The sequence below is a fragment of the Acomys minous genome (genome assembly GCF_964271855.1).
Source record: "Acomys minous genome assembly, chromosome: 4".
NCBI lineage: Eukaryota > Metazoa > Chordata > Mammalia > Rodentia > Muridae > Acomys > Acomys minous.
The window spans coordinates 59,642,907-59,661,718 of NC_140486.1; the positions used below are offsets into that span (position 1 = coordinate 59,642,907).

At 45.6% G+C, this 18,812-nt stretch overlaps 1 protein-coding gene across 7 annotated transcripts in view; it reads right to left on the reverse strand.

Annotated features, from left to right (window-relative positions):
* The window catches only part of FHOD3 (formin homology 2 domain containing 3), a 412,148-nt gene that overhangs the window by 25,004 nt on the left and 368,332 nt on the right, over positions 1 to 18,812 (reverse strand). For all 7 annotated transcript variants that reach the window (XM_084780621.1, XM_084780620.1, XM_084780626.1 and 4 more), the window contains 2 exons: positions 15,106 to 15,983; positions 4,880 to 5,038 (listed from right to left, as the gene is read on the reverse strand). In XM_084780621.1, coding sequence (XP_084636747.1) covers positions 4,880 to 5,038; positions 15,106 to 15,983 — 1,037 coding nt within the window. The remainder of the gene's footprint in view (positions 1 to 4,879; positions 5,039 to 15,105; positions 15,984 to 18,812) is intronic.

Below are 18,812 nucleotides of genomic sequence, written 5' to 3' on the forward strand. Positions count from 1 at the left end.
ACTGGTAAACACAGTGTGGTACATCTCCAGAATGGAACAGACTTCTGTGGTAGCATCAAGATGCTATATAGAGTACAGGTTGTCAACCTGGAGCTTGAGCAACCCTTTCGTCGGGTCACCTATGACTATCGGAATACACAGATATTTACAATTCATGAAGTACCAAAATTACAGATACGAAGTAGCAACAAAATAATTTTATGGTTGGGGTCACCACACCATGAGGAGCTGTGTTAAAGGGTCACAGCATTAGGAATGTTGGGAACCACTACTCTAGAGCATGTGTGAGACTTACAAGTCTCAAAGTTGTCTGTCATGTTGAGTGAAAGAAGCCAGTCTCTACAGGGTCTCCGCTGTGAGATTCCATGGCAGTCTCAAAGCCAGAAAACCCCAGTGATGCTAAATGCATCTCTGCTGCCAGAGGCTGGGACTACAGAAGGACAGCATGGGATATGTGACTCCTCCATCCACATTGTGGGGATTCAGATACGTTTCACAACACTAAACCTGTCTACCCAAACAAACAGTCAACTTTCTAGTATAGTGACTCCAATTTTTAAATCAGAAAATGAACAGCCACTATCAAATATGGACATGTTAACCCACAGATGCATCAGGGTATCTCTGGGTAGAAGGAGCCCTGAACTTGATGAGTGGTAACAGGCGGGGAGGGCTGGCATTAGTTCATCAGAAGGACAGCTATGTCATAGATGCATATTCTAAGCTATGGTCAGAGTGAGGCTGCAGAAAGTGACACCTGGCAAAAACTCAGATGCATCCCCTTCCAAGGTGTTCTTTATTGTGGCTACAGGATGCAGTTATATGAGCAGAACGTGAGCATCAGGAGAGATTTAGTCAGAACTCTCTAGGTCACACTGTCCCCAAAAATCAGCGTTTTGTTTCTTAGAACCTCTCTAAACAATTCAAGCAGATAACATTCTGAAAACATCTATGATTCGACTCAACTAATTCTCAAAGCACTTAGCAAAAATGTACACTTTAATTTTCATAATGCTTAATGTTAAGTGTTCTAGACACAGCAGGAATTTCAAAACAAAAGCTTGCCAACACCTTTTATAACCTCCAGGAGACATGTTCCTGTAAGCTTTGTTGCTGCTTTGCCCTTTGAGGAAAGGACCAAGCATTCTCCTTTGCTCTTCCCCTCTCTAACTCAGCCATTTCTTCTGCACAGGGGGAGTGTGAGCTTAGCATTGGCTGGTTTATTTTCTCCTCCCTTTACATCACTGTCAATAATGATGGCTACAGGATGGTAGAACAGCATGGCAGAGCCTCTTCCTGTGAGCTGGTGGTTTTTTCCTCCATCAGAAACGATATAGAAGAACACAAGGCAGAGCTTAAGGCAGACTCTTCCCACGTTAGTAGGTTCTTTGATTTTATTTTTTTAATCACCACATGGTTTTGTAGGCAAACAAACATCCAACAAGACTAAAATCTAACATCCTGATTTTTTTTTTACTTTCTTCTAGGCCAGTGGCTCTCAACCTTCCTAATGCTGCAAGCCTTTATAATACAGCTCCTCATGCGATGGGGGCCCTATCCAACCGTAAAATTATTTTTGTTGCTACTTTATAACAGTAACTTTGCTGCTGTTATGAATCACAGAGAAAGTATTTTTTGGAGATAGAGGTTTGTTGAGGGGGGATCATGACCCACAGATTGAAAACCACTCTTCTAAACACTGTCTCTGAAGTACGACAGTAACTATATTTGTTTTGGTAGCAGAAGGTACCATCCAAAGTAAAACAACGCAAGTATCTGTTTTATTGTGGACCTAAATGCTAGGTTCTTTGGTCATTTCACTTACCTGCAGACGAGACATGGCAGCAATGATTTTACTTGTTCATTTTGACAGAACCCTAGCCAGGGTGGTGAAGAATACAGATATAGCAGCAGGGTCTCGGGAAAGCTCAGCAGGGGTTAGTTTGCCAACAGTTTGCATATTCTGATAAAATGGCGTTCTATCCAAGCACTGACTCTCATACAGCAACTTAAAAAACCAACCCTCTGAACAACCCCGGTGCTATCTCCTTTTATTCTCATGAGCACGCTGAGGCAGCATATTGGTGCAAGAGCTTATTGGTGCAAGAGTTTAAAGGATTTGTCGAAGCTCTCCCAAGCAGAGCTGCTAGGCACTGCCCCGCGCATTCCAGCAGGAGCACCACCGTCCATGGACACTCATCTGCAGTGCAAACACTATGAGCAGAAAGAACAGTTGTGCTTCATCTTCGGAGCATTCTGGCTCCCAGAGCCGGCTACATAGCTCCATGAGCCGACTCACCTACATCCAGCACCCATAAAGCCAACTAAGGGCAGGCCTTGGGCAATACAAACTCCTTAGAGTGATACTGCAGCACAGATGGTTAAAGGAAATATTTCTGCTTCTCAGATGATGCTGGGTCTGACAGCCAAAGTGAGCCAAGTTAAAGATCACTGTATTATATTCCTTTTTAAGTGGACTACACTCTAAAAATCAGAGAAGCAAAGGGGGAAAAAAAGGAACATTTACTTTTTTGTGATCACTTCTATTTGTGATCATTTTGTACATTTTACTGAAAAACAAAACAAAACCAAACTACTGATGCTCCCTAGAGATGACCTTAAAATAACTTCCTACAGTTTAATACTCTTCTGAAAACCACTTCCTTAATAGAGTTAATTACTCACATTTGTTTGACAAATCCAGATTCATACCATGAGTTGCTAGGCAATGGCACAGGATGTCATTTAATAGATCCTAATTGTGTTTCAGTGCACAGAGCTTTCCAACGGCCCTATGAAGCTACAAAGCCATGACATAATGTGTGTATCCAGGAAGCAGAGGGTCTGGCTGAAGGCCTGTGGGCATTAACTGTAAATCTTATTAGCAAAGGTCTGCAAGTGGGCAACTGCATTTTCTTCCCGGTCTCATTTTAACTCTTGAACAACAGAAGTCCAGGACCATCTCTGGGTCCTTCCCAGCACATGGATGCAGATTTTCTATGGTGGTCATAGAAAGGAAGGGACAGAGAATGCTACATTGCACATTCTACAGGAGGGCCTATTCCATGGTCTTCACAGTTATGAGAGAACACGCTGAGGGATATGCAGTCCTTGGAGGTGGAGGTAGCTCTAGTCGGGGGTTCTTGGCTGGAATGCTTTCACTCCCTAGGGGAGGGTGAACAATTCTGACTGTGGGTCAGTGTGGGGATCCCACTAGCGTCTAAGTGTATTAGTTACATGTCCTGCGGCTGCCATAGGAACAATGTTGTTCCAACGGGGGGAGCAGGGGCTGGGGGCTTAAAACGACTTAAGTTGATTCTCTCATGACATTCAAAAATCAAGGTAATAGGAGCCTCAAGCTGCCTCTTTGAAAGTTGGAGAGGAGAACATTTCCTTGCCTCTTAGCTTCTGGTGGTCAGCGTGGTGCTCAACAGAGTCCTTGGCATCCCTTGGTTCACAAGCATGTCACTATAATTTCTGCCTCTGTCATCACATGACCTTCCATTCCATGACTCCCTCCGTGTGTTCTCTGATTCAAGTGGCACTCTCATCAGTCCATGTCCAAATGTCCCTCCTCTCATAAGAAGACCAGCCAGAAGACTGATGGCCCATCCTAATGGAACCATCTCTCCAAGTGAGGTCACCTCCTGGATGAACATGAGCTTGGCAGGGACTGTCTGTTCAACCAAGTGCTTTCTGCAGTGGATAGCTTTTCTTGTGATTGTCTCTTCTTCCCAAAGCGCCAAGGTAGAGCTGCCCTGCTGGCCTCCAAACTGTGCACATGCTGTATGCTCGCTGCCCTCTCCTCTACCCAGGGCTTTGGATGAGCCTAGCACTGTGGTCCAAGCCGCCTTCTCTGTGGACTTTTCTGCCAACGCTCATGTTCCCCCTAGAGTTAGTTTTCACTGTTTCTATCCATGTTCAAATTTTCCAAGCAAGACTGTGTATGAATAAACCTAGGTTGTGGAAAGCTTCTTGCCAATAGAAGGATGGGGTCCCAGATTCCCAGTCCTTACCCAGATATCTCCAGGTTATATTACCCATTGATGAAAATCTGTAGGCTACCCAGGAGCTCCTCTACTCTTCCATCATTATGATAAGAGGTTTCACCTGCTACATTCTGGTGCCATCCCACAGAGGCAGGACAGCACAACCATGTGAAGGGACAGGAATTGTTGCATAGCAAGAGAAAAATTCTCCACCAGGCTATCTACCACTCACTTTTCTCCACCTTTAACAGATGAGCAAGGAAGAAAGTCTATGTTGGCTTGATCTCTTCTCCAGAGATACAACAACATCAAAAAAAAAACGAGTGGTTTTTCTTTTTGATACAAGGTCTCATGTAGCCCAAGCTGGCCTCAGAGTTCCTAGGTAATGGAGAATGGCCTTGTACTTTCCATCCTCTGCCTCTACTTATCAAGTGCTGAGAATTCAGCCCAGTGCTGTCATCACGTCCTCTCTGTGTCATGCTAGGGATTCAAACCTGGGCTTTGTGCATGGTAAGGGAGCCACATCCCTAGCCCCAAATCACATCTTTTTATAAGACCAACACAGTGTCCTCATGTGGACTTCAGCACCTAACGGAAGACTACAACTTATAAGTGTTCCTGGACACATGTAGCATGACCCGGAAGGAGATAGACGCATGGTGATCTTTTTCCATTCTGAGGTAAGCAATGTTTGGTTAGAGTTGAGGTCCCTAAGTGAGCCAACATCTCTGCACTTCACAGGCAAAGTGACTTGTCACCCTAGCCCAGAATAAACATCTAAGAATCATTAACATCTTTCAGAGTCCAGCTGAGTAAAGAAGATTGCAAACCACCCGAAGTTTGCACACACATTTCATGATGCCAGCAATTCTTCATAGAACTCGTCTTACCTCAATCCCTTCCTTGTTTAAGGCATACTCATCGAAGTTCAAAATGGCTATCTTAATCGTCCTTGGAGGGGGTAGCACGGTCAGGCCGATGTTGATGGCGTTGCTCCTCTTGGAATCCAGGACGATGATCTCCTGCCTTTTACCATCTGCAGCTGTTTTCTTGGTGATAAAACAAGGAAAAATCAAAAGATTAATGTGGCATCCTGGGCTTCATTACAAGAAGCCGACTCACTCCTTATTTAGAGGTGAAAACAAATGGCCCAGATTGGGCTCAGGGAAGAACTGGCTGCCACTCAGCACAGGAGAGATGGGTGGGGGTGGGGAGGAGAAGAGCGAGATGGATCAAGGCTTAGGTACTCAGCAGCCTCTAGGCTTGGGTCAGGAATGGAACTCCACAAGTCAAACACACTACAAATAAAATTGATTTTCCTTCAGTGGGGAAACGTTTGTGTAAGGGCAATGCCTGCTTTCTCTCCCCCACCCCCACCCCCCGCCATCCTTTTAGAGCTCCTTTCTTGTGTATAGTGCGGTGTTAGCATGGGTCTTCGTTGACTCGGTGTATACAGTGCACCCACAACAGTGAATACACTGGCTATGGAGGACATTCAGTGTGGCTGGTGTGTCAGCCCTTGAGTTCATGAACCTTCCCCAAGGCTTCCCTCACTATTTCACATTCAAATGCCCCACACGCTTTAGAGCAGAGTGCCCCCATCTTGCCTGTGCACTCCATCACCTGACACAGGACAGAGTGGGGCCTCCTAAGTAAGAGAAAAGAAAAGGCATGTGTTGATAAGAAGAGATGAGTCACAACTGGAACAGACACCGAAGAGGACAGCAGAGGACCACACAGGTGTCCTGGCATCCTTAGGGAACCCTGTGATGTAGCTTTCCCTCAGAGGCAGGCCCTGGGCCTCCCCTCCTCCTTGTGGCTAGCATAGGGCTAGCATATGGCTGGAACTCCATTTGTATGCCTTTGAAACGCAATGCTTATAATCCTTTCCCCAAATTCAGTTGTTCTCACAAAGGAATTGGTGTTCCTTACAGGCACACAGCAAGAAAGAAGTCATCTGAAAGCTAGGAAGAAAGTCCTTGGCAGAACTAACTCAGCTACCATCTTCACTTTGAACTCTACAGCCTCAAGAACTATAAGAACTACATTTCTGTAGTTTATGTCACTGAGTATACAGCATTTAAAAATTATATTTATTTTATGTGTATGTATGGTATGCCTACATGTATGTTTGTGTACTACATGCAAGCCTGGTGCCTGTGGAGTTAAGAAGAGGGCATCAGACCCTCTGGAACTGGAGTTACAGATGGCTGTGAGCCATCATGTAGGTGCTGTGAATTGAAATTGAGTCATCCGGAAGAACAATAAGTGAAACCATCTCTCCAGCCTGTTATATGGTATACTTTATGAAGGCTGCCCTGACAGATAAGCACGGGATATGAGGAGCTAAGCCAGAGCTCCTCCAGAGCTATGACACAAGCTATCTCCACTTTTCCCTTCAGCTGTCAGGAAGTTATATGTAGGTGGCAGTGAAGGGAAATAGGAGGAGCCTGCTTCAGCAAGCCGCCACAATTGCTCAGGTTTCCCTTCACGCAAAGGCATCTGGGAAGATGGCTGTTTTCAATCATGGATCACTCTTTGGTGGCAAAGATGACGAAGGGAGGGTGGTTCTCTGGAAGAAAAATGCAGCCAGGGATAACATGTGTTCACTGAGCAAGGATTCTAACTGCAGGGCAGCTGTTCCTCGTTGAAAAGTTCAGGTCTGCAAGAACAGACTCTCCAACTGGGGCCCTAGCAGTATCTGGGATCCTGACAGGCCCAAGGGAGAAAGTTGGGAGGTAAGCCTGCTGCTCAGGCTGGGAGGGGTCAGGAATGAGGCTGGATGAAGCTGTATCGTAAGAGACCTCACACACCAGCATGGGGGAGGAGCTCAGACCACACCCTGCAGTCAAGAGTCCTCCGAAGGGCTCCTCTGAATCCAGGAGCAGATGCGCCATCTGGGGATAACACTAGAGCTGGGGAGAAACAGACGGGTCCTGCGCCTCTTCCCAGGCCCTTCCAACTCACCTGCTACAGTCTTACTTTAGGTCCTTAACTATATGTTTGGGAATAAATACACTTAGATTTCTTCATGAAGGAAACAACCAAGAACATCCCAGCCGGGGAAGGGGCAGCAGGAATACAGTTCATCCTATAAGCTCTGTTCTATTGAACTCTGACTAATACAACCTGTCTCAAAAAGCAATTCTATCAAAATTCTATTACAATTTATTTTAAGATGGAAAAATTCTATTCTGAAGTTAATAAAAGACCATGTACACGCACACTTTTAATCCCAGCACTCGGGAGGCAGAGGCAGGTGAATTGCTGTGAGTTTGAAGCCAGTTTGGTCTACAAAGTGAGTCTAGGACAGCCAAGGCTACACAGAGAAACCCTGTCTTGAAAAACTAAAAAAAAAAAAAAAAAAAAAAAGTCACCAATATTCTTCTAAACATTTTTACATTTCTTTATTTTCTGTATGAGTGTTTTGCCTACATGTATGCATGCCTACCATGTGTATGACTGGTGTCCTTTGAAGTCATAAGAGGGCACTGGATTCCCTCTAACTGGAGTTATGGATGGCTGGGCGCCACCATGTGGGGACTGGGAACTGAACCCAGGTCCTCTGAAAGACCAGCAAGTGCTCTTATCTGCTGAGCCATCTCTCCAGCCCCCAATAATCTCTTTCTGGTTAGTTATGGAGCATTGTGTACAATCCCCCACTCAACTGGTGCCCTGAGACAGCAGGGGTGAAAGATCAGTGCAGCACTGCAGTGACATAGGAAAGGCTCTTACTGCACAGCCCTGGTCACTCTCACTAAGACCCTAAGACCGGTGTCTCTGGACCAAAGTCTAACACAAAAGAGAGACAGCTACTGTGTAACCAGAACAGGAAACAAACATTGCAAGTGAACAGCCTGCCTGTGGAGGATCTACTCATGCCTTCCTCCTGAGGAAAAGGTCAAGGAGAAAACAGGGACAGACACACAGGTGAGAAAAACCAAAGCCACACCTAAGGAGACCTGCTCTTCCTGACTGCCCTATGGGATGTGTCTACCTCTACAGACAGTAGTCTTAAGACATCAGTGAAACCAAAACTGGCAGAACACAGGCAGAAGCGGGCAAAGATACCAGCCTACCTCTGTCTTGTTTTGCTCTGCTTTAGTTTCACTGACAGGATTTTGCTAGGGACGCTCCTAGCTCACTCAGTAGCCCAGGCTGGCCTCCAACCCATGATCCTTCTCTCTCAGTGTCCCAATGGCTGGGATAACAGACATGCGCCACCACATTTGGGGACTAACAGTCTCTTTCCCAATTGGCTGCTTGTCTTTATGGGTACACTCATCACTCCTTTTCACCATCCCATTTCCCAAGCAGCTTTTGGATGCGTAGTTCTCAAAAGGGAACTTATCGTGTGAGCAGAGTGTACCCTCTGGAGGACCAGGAGGCTTCCAATGCCATTGGTGAGCTCTGGGCCACAAGAAGGGTGGCTTCTGTCTCAGTTCTTTCACTAAAGGTTAAAGCCAGCCAACCTATGCCCTCGTCTTCAGCAAATCTCAAGAATGGTCAGGGCGAGAGGAACAAAGCACTCGCTGTCCAGGCTCCAGGCATGGAGGCCTTAACTACAGGGCAGCTGGACTTAAAACAGGGCTATCTCTACAAGGCATCTGCCTTTGCCTAGTAGGCAGGCAGCCCTGTGAGGGAAATAGCTGCAGGGCTTGTGTTAGAACATGCTACTTCCCCAAGCATGTCCAAAGGGTTCCAGGGAGAAGGGGATTTGTTTATGTAAGGAGGGAGGGGTCTTACAAAGTCCCCAGGCTGTCTTAGTTCCTCCTTTGAGAGCCTAGATAGGTCCTCTTACCATGCCCCATCCCAAGACAGTCTCTGGAGACATGCCTTAGGCTTAGATGCCATGCAGGGCTTTTTGTTCATTTGTTTTGCACTTGACCAAGAACACTGTAGGGAAAGGGCAAGAGGTCCAAACAGCCAAGATGGATGGAAGAGAATGAAAGGTTACCCTGTATGCACAGGGGAACAGAGACCTCATAGAGAGAAGGGGCAGGAAGGAAGGCAGGAGGGCAGGTCAGCACCTTTCTTTCAAGTTGTCCCGGAGGGGTGAGAGTCCAGTGTACAGGAAGACAGAGCTGAATGTATTTAGGATGAGGCTTCTACAGACAGCATACACAAGTACAAAAGACTTACAGGACTTCTGCAAAGCAAAAGAGGCAGCCGCTTGAACAGGGACTGCTAACTGTTGGGGCTCAGGGTGTGGGCCATGACTGTTAACTGAGGCCCTAGAGTCACGTAGAGGCTGGCGACCCTGGGTAGGGATGCACTCTCTGAAACCAGAAGCTTGAATGTCAGAAGACATAAGATTATATAAGTGTCTGGGATAGATGGCTAAGACTTCCAGGTCTATGGATGTAGAAACTGGGTTTGAGAGTAGCTCAAACCAATACATCACTCAAGGATAAGGACTCAAACCTGACTCTGAACAGCTACGGAGGGTGTGAGGTCACATGCAAGCGCCATCATGTCTGGATTTCAGCTAACATCCTAGGGAAAGGAAAAGGCCCTCACTTTGCCGCTCAGGCATTCAGCTTCGGAAAACAGAAAGATGAAAGTTCAGGCACCGTGAGAAAAGTCAGAAAGACATATTTAACCAGTGCATGGTTTGTATTAAACTTAAAGCTTGCTCAAATGCTGACACAACAGATCACCTCTTTGATTTTTTTTTTCTCCTTGCTGGGGCTAGAACCCAGGGCCTTGCATACAGCAGGCAAGCACTGTTCTTACTACCGAGCTGTGTCTTCAGCTTTATCCTCTTGAATTTTTAAAGAGTCATTTTATTAGGCACAGAGGATCAAAATGTTTAAGAAGTGAACATTGAAAACACTGAACTTGTCACCCCAGAAGGAAATGTGATTGAAAAAAGAAGGCCGTCTAAGGATGTATTTGGAGAACTCCCCGAGTCTTGGAGAATGCCGCCGAGTCTGAGAGCGCTTCCATGAAAGGCAACTGGCCTCTGCATGAGCCACTTGGCAGCAAATGCCGGAGACCCTGGGTCTGGGTCTGGTGCAGCGTGGCCATTCTAGAAATGGTAAATCATGCCTGCTGACTCCCTGCTCACCCGCCAAGAATGACACCACAGGATATTTTCAAAACTCTCCCTTGAAAAAGTTTTGTTGAAGACAGTTACAAGGTTACAATTTGCAACGCCACAGATGTTGCAAAGGTGAGAAGGCTAGAAGGTTTCTAGTCTTTCCATAAGCATCATAAGGAAATGCACAGCAAAGCTTTCCAGCAAAAGCAAACAAACAAACAAAAAGCTAAGTCTACACAAAGGCAAAGAACTCTAGTTTAACTCCAGAACCCAGGAAGCTGAGGCAGGGGAATTGTTTTGAGTTTAAGGTCAAGTAGAGCATATAGTAAGACTCTACCTTTAACAAAATGGGTAGGGGTGAGAATGAAAAAAAAATATATTATTTCCACTCCATAACAGGCTTGCCGTATAACTAAGGAGAATGTGCTTTCCCATTTCCCCATGTTTTTGAACCTCTGGTAGCTGAAGGACCGTGGACATCCTGTTTTCCTATCACCATAAGCAGAGGACTTCCTCGGTTGCTGATCATGGTGGCAGCACGGGAATAAAAACTTGTGTTTCTAATTTAGAGGTAGAGTTTGAGTTTTCTGGAGTTGCAAAGGACACGCACACTTCCTTGTACCCAGGACGTTAATGTGAAGTGCAGACACCTTTATCTCTTCTCCAGGGAAGAGGCTAGATCAGGGAAGGCTAGCAATGGAAGGTGGTGTCTTGTTGGGGGTTATGTTCAAATGTCACTTTAAAGAAGGGACTTATAAACTTTGGACCTACTCCCTAATCTGAGCTATTTAAAAATCACCCAGGCTAGGCCTGGCCAGGTGTGCAGACCTGAAAACCCAACACAACCAGCAATAGCAGGAATGTCCTCTACAAGGTTGAAGCCAGCCTGGTCTATACAGTAAAGTCCAGGCCAGCTAGGGCTACATACAAAGACAATAAAAGAAACAAAACCACCCAGGCTGAGACTTATACCCTGGCCAATTTAATCACCATCTGTATTTCTTTGACAAGTCTCTGTTAATAGCTTCTGATATACTAAGAAACTTCAGGGTAAACAGAGTATGGTAGTTTAAATGAAAATGTCAGCCAGTCATGGTGGTGTGTGCCTTTAATCCCAGGAAGGTGGATCTCTGTGAGTTCAAGGCCAGCCTTGTCTACAAAGCAAGTCCAGGACAGCCAAGGCTACACAGAGAAACCCTGTCTTGAAAAACCAAGGGGGAAGGAAGGGAGGTAGAGAGAGAGGAAGGAAGAGAGGGAGGGAGGGAGGAAGAGGGAGAGAGAGAGAGACAGAGAGAGAGAGAGACAGAGAGAGAGAGACAGAGAGAGAGGGAGAGAGTCAGGCGTTTGACTACTTTGCTCATAGTTAGTAGAGCTGTTTGGGTAAGTTTAGGCAGTGGGGTCTTGTTAGGGGAGGTGTGTTATTGGGAGCTAGCTATTCCGAGTTTGTTGTCTGCTTTGTGCTTGCAGTTCAAGACATGAGCCCTCAGCTTCCTGCTCCTGTTGCCAGCCAGATCTTTGCTCTGCCATCATGGACTCTGGCCCTCTCTAGAACTGTAAACCCCCCCCAAAAAAAACTCCTTCTTGTATAACTTGTCTTGATCATGGTATTTTGTTGCAGCAACAGAAAGAATAGGTAATCCATGGAACAAACCAATTTCTCCAGATCCATCTGGAGACCCCCCAAAAAACCCAAGAAACCATCATGTCAAAAAAAACAAAACAAACAAAAAAAAAACAAAACCAACCAACCAACCAACCAAACAAACAAACAAACAAAAACCCTGGGTCCTCTCCTATCCACTCTCCTGCTTTCCTCACACTTGCCTGGGTCTGGTATGAAGAGGGTGCCCTTTGAGAGTAGAGGGGTTTCCAGGCCCTGACAGAGTACAGGAAACTGGGAAGGCCATTTCACAGGGCTCCTCATGTCCGGTCCTGATGCTGCGCCAGGCCTCTCTGCCCTGAGGCAGTTCTCTGAGATCCCTTGCTCACACATCACCGCCACACCTCAGGGCAGCAGCAGAAATAAACACTAAAGGCTTAAGCCAGGATTTCTGGCTCCACACAGCGCAATGAGAAGCACCCTGTAAAAAGCTACATATACACGTTTGCTGCCAAGCTAGAAAAGCAGGTTGTGTTTCACAAGCTATTTTTGAAGAGAAATCACAATGAGAAGGCATCTTTTTGTCCTCCTGTTTGGTAAGTGGTGCCCCCCTCCCGGCACCAGCTCTCACACATGAATCTTTGGGGTGGGCGTGACTGCATAATCCCAGCCGTACCCTATTACTTTGGGCTGGTGTGAGGGTTCTGATAGAAACCAAAACTAGTTCCCTTTGTTTCATGCTCTTTCGTGAAGTCGATTTCATTTTTGTTGTAGACTATTGTGTTTAATGAAAAGCTTCTTGTGAGCCAGAGGTCGGAAGTGGCTGTTTACAGCTGGGTTGTATGAAAATCACAGTTGGTGATCAAAACCAGACACAGAATTGGTTGTATCAGAATTGGTAATATATACAAAAGGATCCACCTCTCCAATGTAATGCTTTAATATTAATTTGTGTTCTCACTCCATGAAACATTTTGCAAATTAGCTCCTGCTCACATTTCCTTAAAAAAAAAAATCAAACAAAAAACTCCAAGGTATATGCTCTAATGTTTCATCGCAAAACATTCTGGAAGCAATTTAATAAATATTTTGGTTTAGTTGTCCCTCCATGTCCCTAGGGCCCCTAGTTACAGGACCACCAGAGAGTACAAAAATCCTCAAATGCCTCACATAAAATGGAATTTTACATATTTTGTATCTAACCCTTGAAATCCTCTAGAGCACTCTAAATCATCCTGAATTGGTAGTATTACCTAACATAATACAAATGCCATGTACTCGCAGTTGTATTATTTTAGAAATAAGGACAAGGAAACATTCTGTAAATGTTCCACACAGATACACATTAAAAAAAAAATAGTTCCATCTGCAGTTGATACAGTCTTAAGATGCTGAATGTACCAATGTGGCTAACTGACTATTTCCTTATGTCTCTGCTTTACCAAACCTAGGTACACATTCAGCCAATAGCAAAGCCTTGTTAAATTTTGAGAGGTGATCACCTACAACAGGTAACAATAGAACTCTGGGCTACTAAGAGGACAGGAGCCAATAGCTTATCACCAACCAGGTCAGCCGTAGGGAAACCAAGAGAAGGAGAGAGACAAGGGAGGTTACACTCATTTGATGTCTTCTCATGGAAGCTCACCATAAGGGAAATAAACATGCCTTCACTACCAGCCTGGCACCTTTTTCATTCTCGGGTCTGAGGCCCCCGGCAGCCTCCTCCAGCAACCTCCAGGGTATGAGCAACTGCAGGAAGGCAGCAGCGCAGCCAGCCGGATGAGCACACAAGGGATGGAGGGAGCAGGAGGAGAGGAGCCGACTGAGTCAGTGGGTCCAGTGTAGGGGATGAGATGTGTCATGAGGAGAGCTTGGCACGTGCAGGCTGCTATCTAACTCTCAGCTGGCCTTCTCCACAACACCAGGCTGACTGTACAAAGTGGAAGAGGGCATGTGGGCACCCAAGCACTATGTGACAGCAGCCTGAAAAAGTCAGGACATGGGTGCACTGAGAGTAGGTGTTCAATACTTCATTCCTGGGTATTACATTCTAGAAAGGACAAAATCTGGACCCAATTTTAACAAAAAAACCAGGACTGACGAGATGTGACAACTAACACTAAAGCTCAGGTATTCAGATTTTAAAGTAAAGAGCCTTTAATTCTGACTTAAAATGATTTCCCAGGCAAGAAACAATTGATAGTCATATACTCCCTGAGCCCGTAAAGAAATAGACAACAGTTGGCAAAGGCTGGCAAGAAGTTTAAGAATCTCCACATGGATTTAAAAGAATCCTCCCCCAAGCTGGCCTCTCAGCAGCACTCAACAGCTATGGTACCTCCTTCCTAGAAATACACAGACATATCCTGAGGATGCTACACATTGTTTTGTCTTCAGAATTGGTACCTGACTCTCAGATCTGGGAACCCAACTCAGGCATCTTTATACTCAGCTCAAATGATGACGAATGGATGAACCAACCTGGGACAGAAGATTTAGTCATAAGCTCTTATTGCCTCTTCCACTGGCGGTGTCCAACCTGTAGCCCAGAATAGCTATGAATCTGACCCAACGTAAAAGCAAAAAGTTACCTAAAGCATTGAAGAGTTTTGCAATAGTTGCTGTGACTCAGTTGCATGGTTCTTGGGCATGAGCTTTTGAGATGATGTCACACTGCACTATCAAAAGGTTGGGCACACTTGTCTACAGCAGGCTTTACAAATATGTTCTTGTACCCCAAATTCCTAAAAGAAGATAGCTTCTAGCCTTTTTTTGAAGTTCACTCTGCCCTGAATCACACATTTAAAAAGGAGGCCCTTTTAAAGCACTTACTCATGGGAAATGAATGTTATGCAATTTCTATATCAGAATTTGCTGATCATGATGTTATGTCCAATCCTTTTCTAGTGTTTCCCATGAATAATTGTATATAATATCTGTGTTAACAACACTGCAATAGTGGTGCCTGTGGGATCTCATATTGTGAAGAAAAATAAGAAACCGAAATGTGTATATAATTTTCTAGGCAATGCAAATTTGTATATCAGCTCAGAGGATTACTCAAAGAGATTGAATTATTGCCTCTGAGAAGCACTGAGTGGCTCTAGCTAAATTCAAAGTGCTAACCTGGAGTTCAAGTCTCTTACTTGTGACATTAGATGAGGATACTACTCAGCATATATGGGTAGGTGATCAAGTTCAGTTCCTCTGGGGAGCACTAACATTGCTCCTGGACTACACAATCACCCCCTGACTAGCCATTTTGTTTTTCCATTACTGTGTTATATAGTATGCTGCTGTGAATTCAAAATGGCATGGGTGCAAGGAATATTATTTGAAAAGTTAGACGTTTTAATCCCAACCAACTGGTTACCAAAAAGCCAAAGCAACACAAGACAGGGCGTTTCATCAAGAACGAACCTCTCCAGCTCTCCTCTGCTAACTGAGAATCATGCCAGGGCCCAGCCTACCTTGGTGACAGACAGCTCCTTAGACTTGGACTCAAACAGGTGCTCTAGTCTGGAAGTGTCCACTTTAATGGGCTCCAGTTTCGACCACAGGAATTCCCTGCATCGGCGATTGTTCTTACTCGGCCACTCAAAGGGCCGGACTTCATTCCAGAACAGTCGGATAGTCTTCTTTTTCTTGGTGAATGCTGGCTGACCCCTGGGTACCTGGGACCACCCTAAGCCCTGAGGAGTGTTGAACACAGGAGAAGCCAATAAATTACCGGGGACTGGTGGGGGAGGCACACTGTCCAACAGGGGTGGAGGGGGTGGGGGTGGCAAGCCCAGGAAGGTGGGAGGGGGTGGAGGGGGTGGCCCTGGGGCTTCCCGATGGCCCAGATCCACATCCAGAACATCAATGTCATCCTCCTCCCCGAGGTCGGTGAAGTCCATGTCTTGGATTCTGAGCTCCCTGGGATTGGCCATGAGTTGGTCCCAGATGTAATCAGACTCGGTCTTCAGCTGTGCGGGGGTTGCATCCGGGACCTTGTCATGAGACTCTGCATCCGGGGAGACGGAGCCCCTCCCCAGTTCTCCACTGTTGAATTTCTCGGCAAACGCCTTCACACTGCCCCTGTTGTCCAAGCAGCCAATGTCCACCTTCTTGATGTTCTCCTCTGGGGCCTGAGAGTTGGCCTGCAGAGTGGATATCCTGGTGGCGAGGCTGGCCACTGCCTCCACCTCCTGCGCAGACCTCCCAGGCTCACCGTCGCCTTTCTCCTCATCGTCTGCGGACTTTCTGTTATGGGCATACAGCATGTCCAGCATGAACCTTTTGCTGGTAAGGATGTCACCACACTGTCCATTTACACCCACATCCTGAAGGCTGGCAGACCACAGACCTGAAAGGACATGTGACCGGAGAGATAAGAAAGTTGCATGGGGCGGGGCATCCATTCCACACGACAACCAGTTATGCACGGAAACAGGTGGACACATAGGAGCAACTCCAAAGAAAACGCCAGAATAAGGCAACCAAAGCAGAAGATGATCACAGCTGATGACAGCCCAGCTCTCGAGACTCTCCCAAATGGCAGCACTCCTGGCTCCCACCTGCACTGTGCAACTTCTTCCATTTCCTCCTCCCATGGCAGGTAGTCAAAATATATCCCACCATATATAGTTAAGGGACACCTGTCCTGGCTAGACTAGGGAAGGTGGGAAGTGTCCCCCTGGTCCAGGGCAAGTGCTAGAGGGACCGTCTGTCCCCTGAGTCGACATCACAGAAACTATGCCGTCAGTTCACGTTAATGGTCTCATCTAGGGGGCTTAACGCTACCTAGAGGTGTCCCCTCCCATCTTAGAAATGACTCCCCAAGTCCCTCTTTCCACTCACTTGCCTGCACAGCTCATCCTCTGAGTTGCCTTGCTTCTACAGTTTACCAGTTTAATGCATGAGGTCCGAAGAGGTCTCCATCCAACCTCCAGCCTCCTACCTGCACAAGAACTCAGCCTTTCTCCTGTGACTATTAATGGCTGTTCCTTACTAGGACTACCCACTCTGTGTGTGTATTAGGAAACCACTGGGTGATTCTCTGGCCTGCTTCTCTCATGCTTGTCTCACCAGGGTCTTTCTACCCCTCCTACTAAGACTTCTCTGCCCCTCCTCCCCCCTAGGGCTTTCCTCTATCACTGAAATACTTGTGTTCTTTCTCCCATCTTAAAGCCTCTCTTGACTGCTCTTCCATCTCCACCTCACTCCCAACTTTTGATGCTTTCCTTTAAGACAGTATTGCTTCCAAAAGCTGTTTCACTCACTGCTCCAATTTCTCCCCTTCATTTCTCTAAGACCCACAGGAACGCAGCTTTGCAAGTGCTCCTTTCCAGGAGGCCGGTGGGTGTCAGTGTCCCAGCCATCCACTCCAGACTTAACACTTACCTGGTTTGTGTCCTTCTTTCTGTCTGCCCCATCCACCCTTAGCTTCTTCCTCACCTTTAACAATCCTCAAACCTCACCTCTCACTCACTCTTTCAGCCACCACTGACTCTCGTCTCAGAGCTTTAAAGACCATTTGTACATGAGTCTGCAGCCCCACCCTTCCCAAGCTTCTGGAGTGGTTCACCCTCTCCCCAGTGGCAGATTCCTCCACCCTATTGCCAGCTCCCAGCCTTGGCACCTGCTGTGTGATCCTCCATATGCAGTACAGCAAAGCATCCTGCTGATAAACCTTCATGCCATAGCCAGAGCCTAGCCATTTTTCCCATGGCCCACTCTTGCTCCACCCCAGCTCACGCCAGCACTGCACTCCTTATAAACAGGGAGTCTGATCAGATAGCAGGATAAGTGGGTCTTTCCCAAGAGATAGTCACATTCTTTCTCCATTGCTTGGGAAAGTCTGGCTTTTCTTATTTGACAACAGGGTAAAGAACAAGGCGGTTATTTTAACATGTTGGTCTTCTTGCCTATTTCTTTACTCATTTAATTCTTGTGTACATTGTTTAGTGTCTCTCTTGTCCTTGGTAACTTCGTTTGCACTGTAGTCTACTTTATTTGATATTAATACAAGCCATTTACACTTTCTATTATTTGTATATAGCTTCTTAACTTTTTGTTTCTTCTGCCAGTGTGCATGGAAAGAGTCACTCAATGATATTTTTGTAGACATTTTGTCTCATATTTCTAAGTTTGGGTATTTTTGTCTTGTTGATCTTTTGCTTGTATATTATGAATTCTGATTTTGTGTTTTTGTGAGGTTGTTTGTGTGTACCATTTCTTGTGTTTTGTTGTTTGGATTTTTGTTTTTGTTTTGTTTTGTTTTTTGGTGGTGGGGGGCCTTGGTGGTGCCTTTTTGTTTGCCTTTTTTTTCCTAAAGAGAAAAGGCATGGAGTTGGGTGAGTGAGGGCATGGGGAGATCTGAGACAAGTTGAGGGAGGGAAAAGCATGATCTGAATATATTGTATAAAAAAAATTGCAAAAAGTTTTGTACAGGAAGCATATAATTAATGTGTTTTTAAAAATCCATTGCTAATTTGTCTTTTAATCTTAGGGCTTAAACGTGTTGTGTTTCATTTTTCTTTTAATTGCTTTTGTTTCTCTTCCCTAGGTCTCCAGTGGATTGCATGAGCATCATCACCCTCATTATTATTTTAATTCACCCTGACTTTTAAATAGTGTTTTAAAGTACACGACTTTACACATTTTTAGTGGGGTCTGGATATTACAATAATCACCCCCAAATTATCCCAGTGTATTAGTACTGATAGAACAGTATAAGTGAAGTGCAGAAACCTCAGGCCATTCACCTTCTGTGCTTTTTAAAGAGTGTTGCCACTACAGATAATACTGCGGCAAATGGCATGGCAACTTTTGTTTTAACCTTCAAGCTTATTCCTAGCAACCTCTGGGAAGACTGTGCTCTAGGCACACAGCTAGGGAGTGCGGGTTCACAACAAGCAAGTCAGACATCCCAGCTCTCTTCCAGCTGACCTTCAAGTGTCATATAGCAAAATATGACAAATACCATGTTCAGAGCTGAACACAGAAACCAAAAACAAAGGCACCTGGAATGAGCTGGATCCCATTGTATTGCTACGAATTCACTTCCTAATAACAGACACAAGAGTGACAGAAAGACAATTTGGAGCATTTTTAGGTGTCTTCACTTTTGTCCTTGTGACTTCCTGAGGAACAGCAAAAGCTGTTCTGGCAGAGTGACCTCAACTGGGCTGTC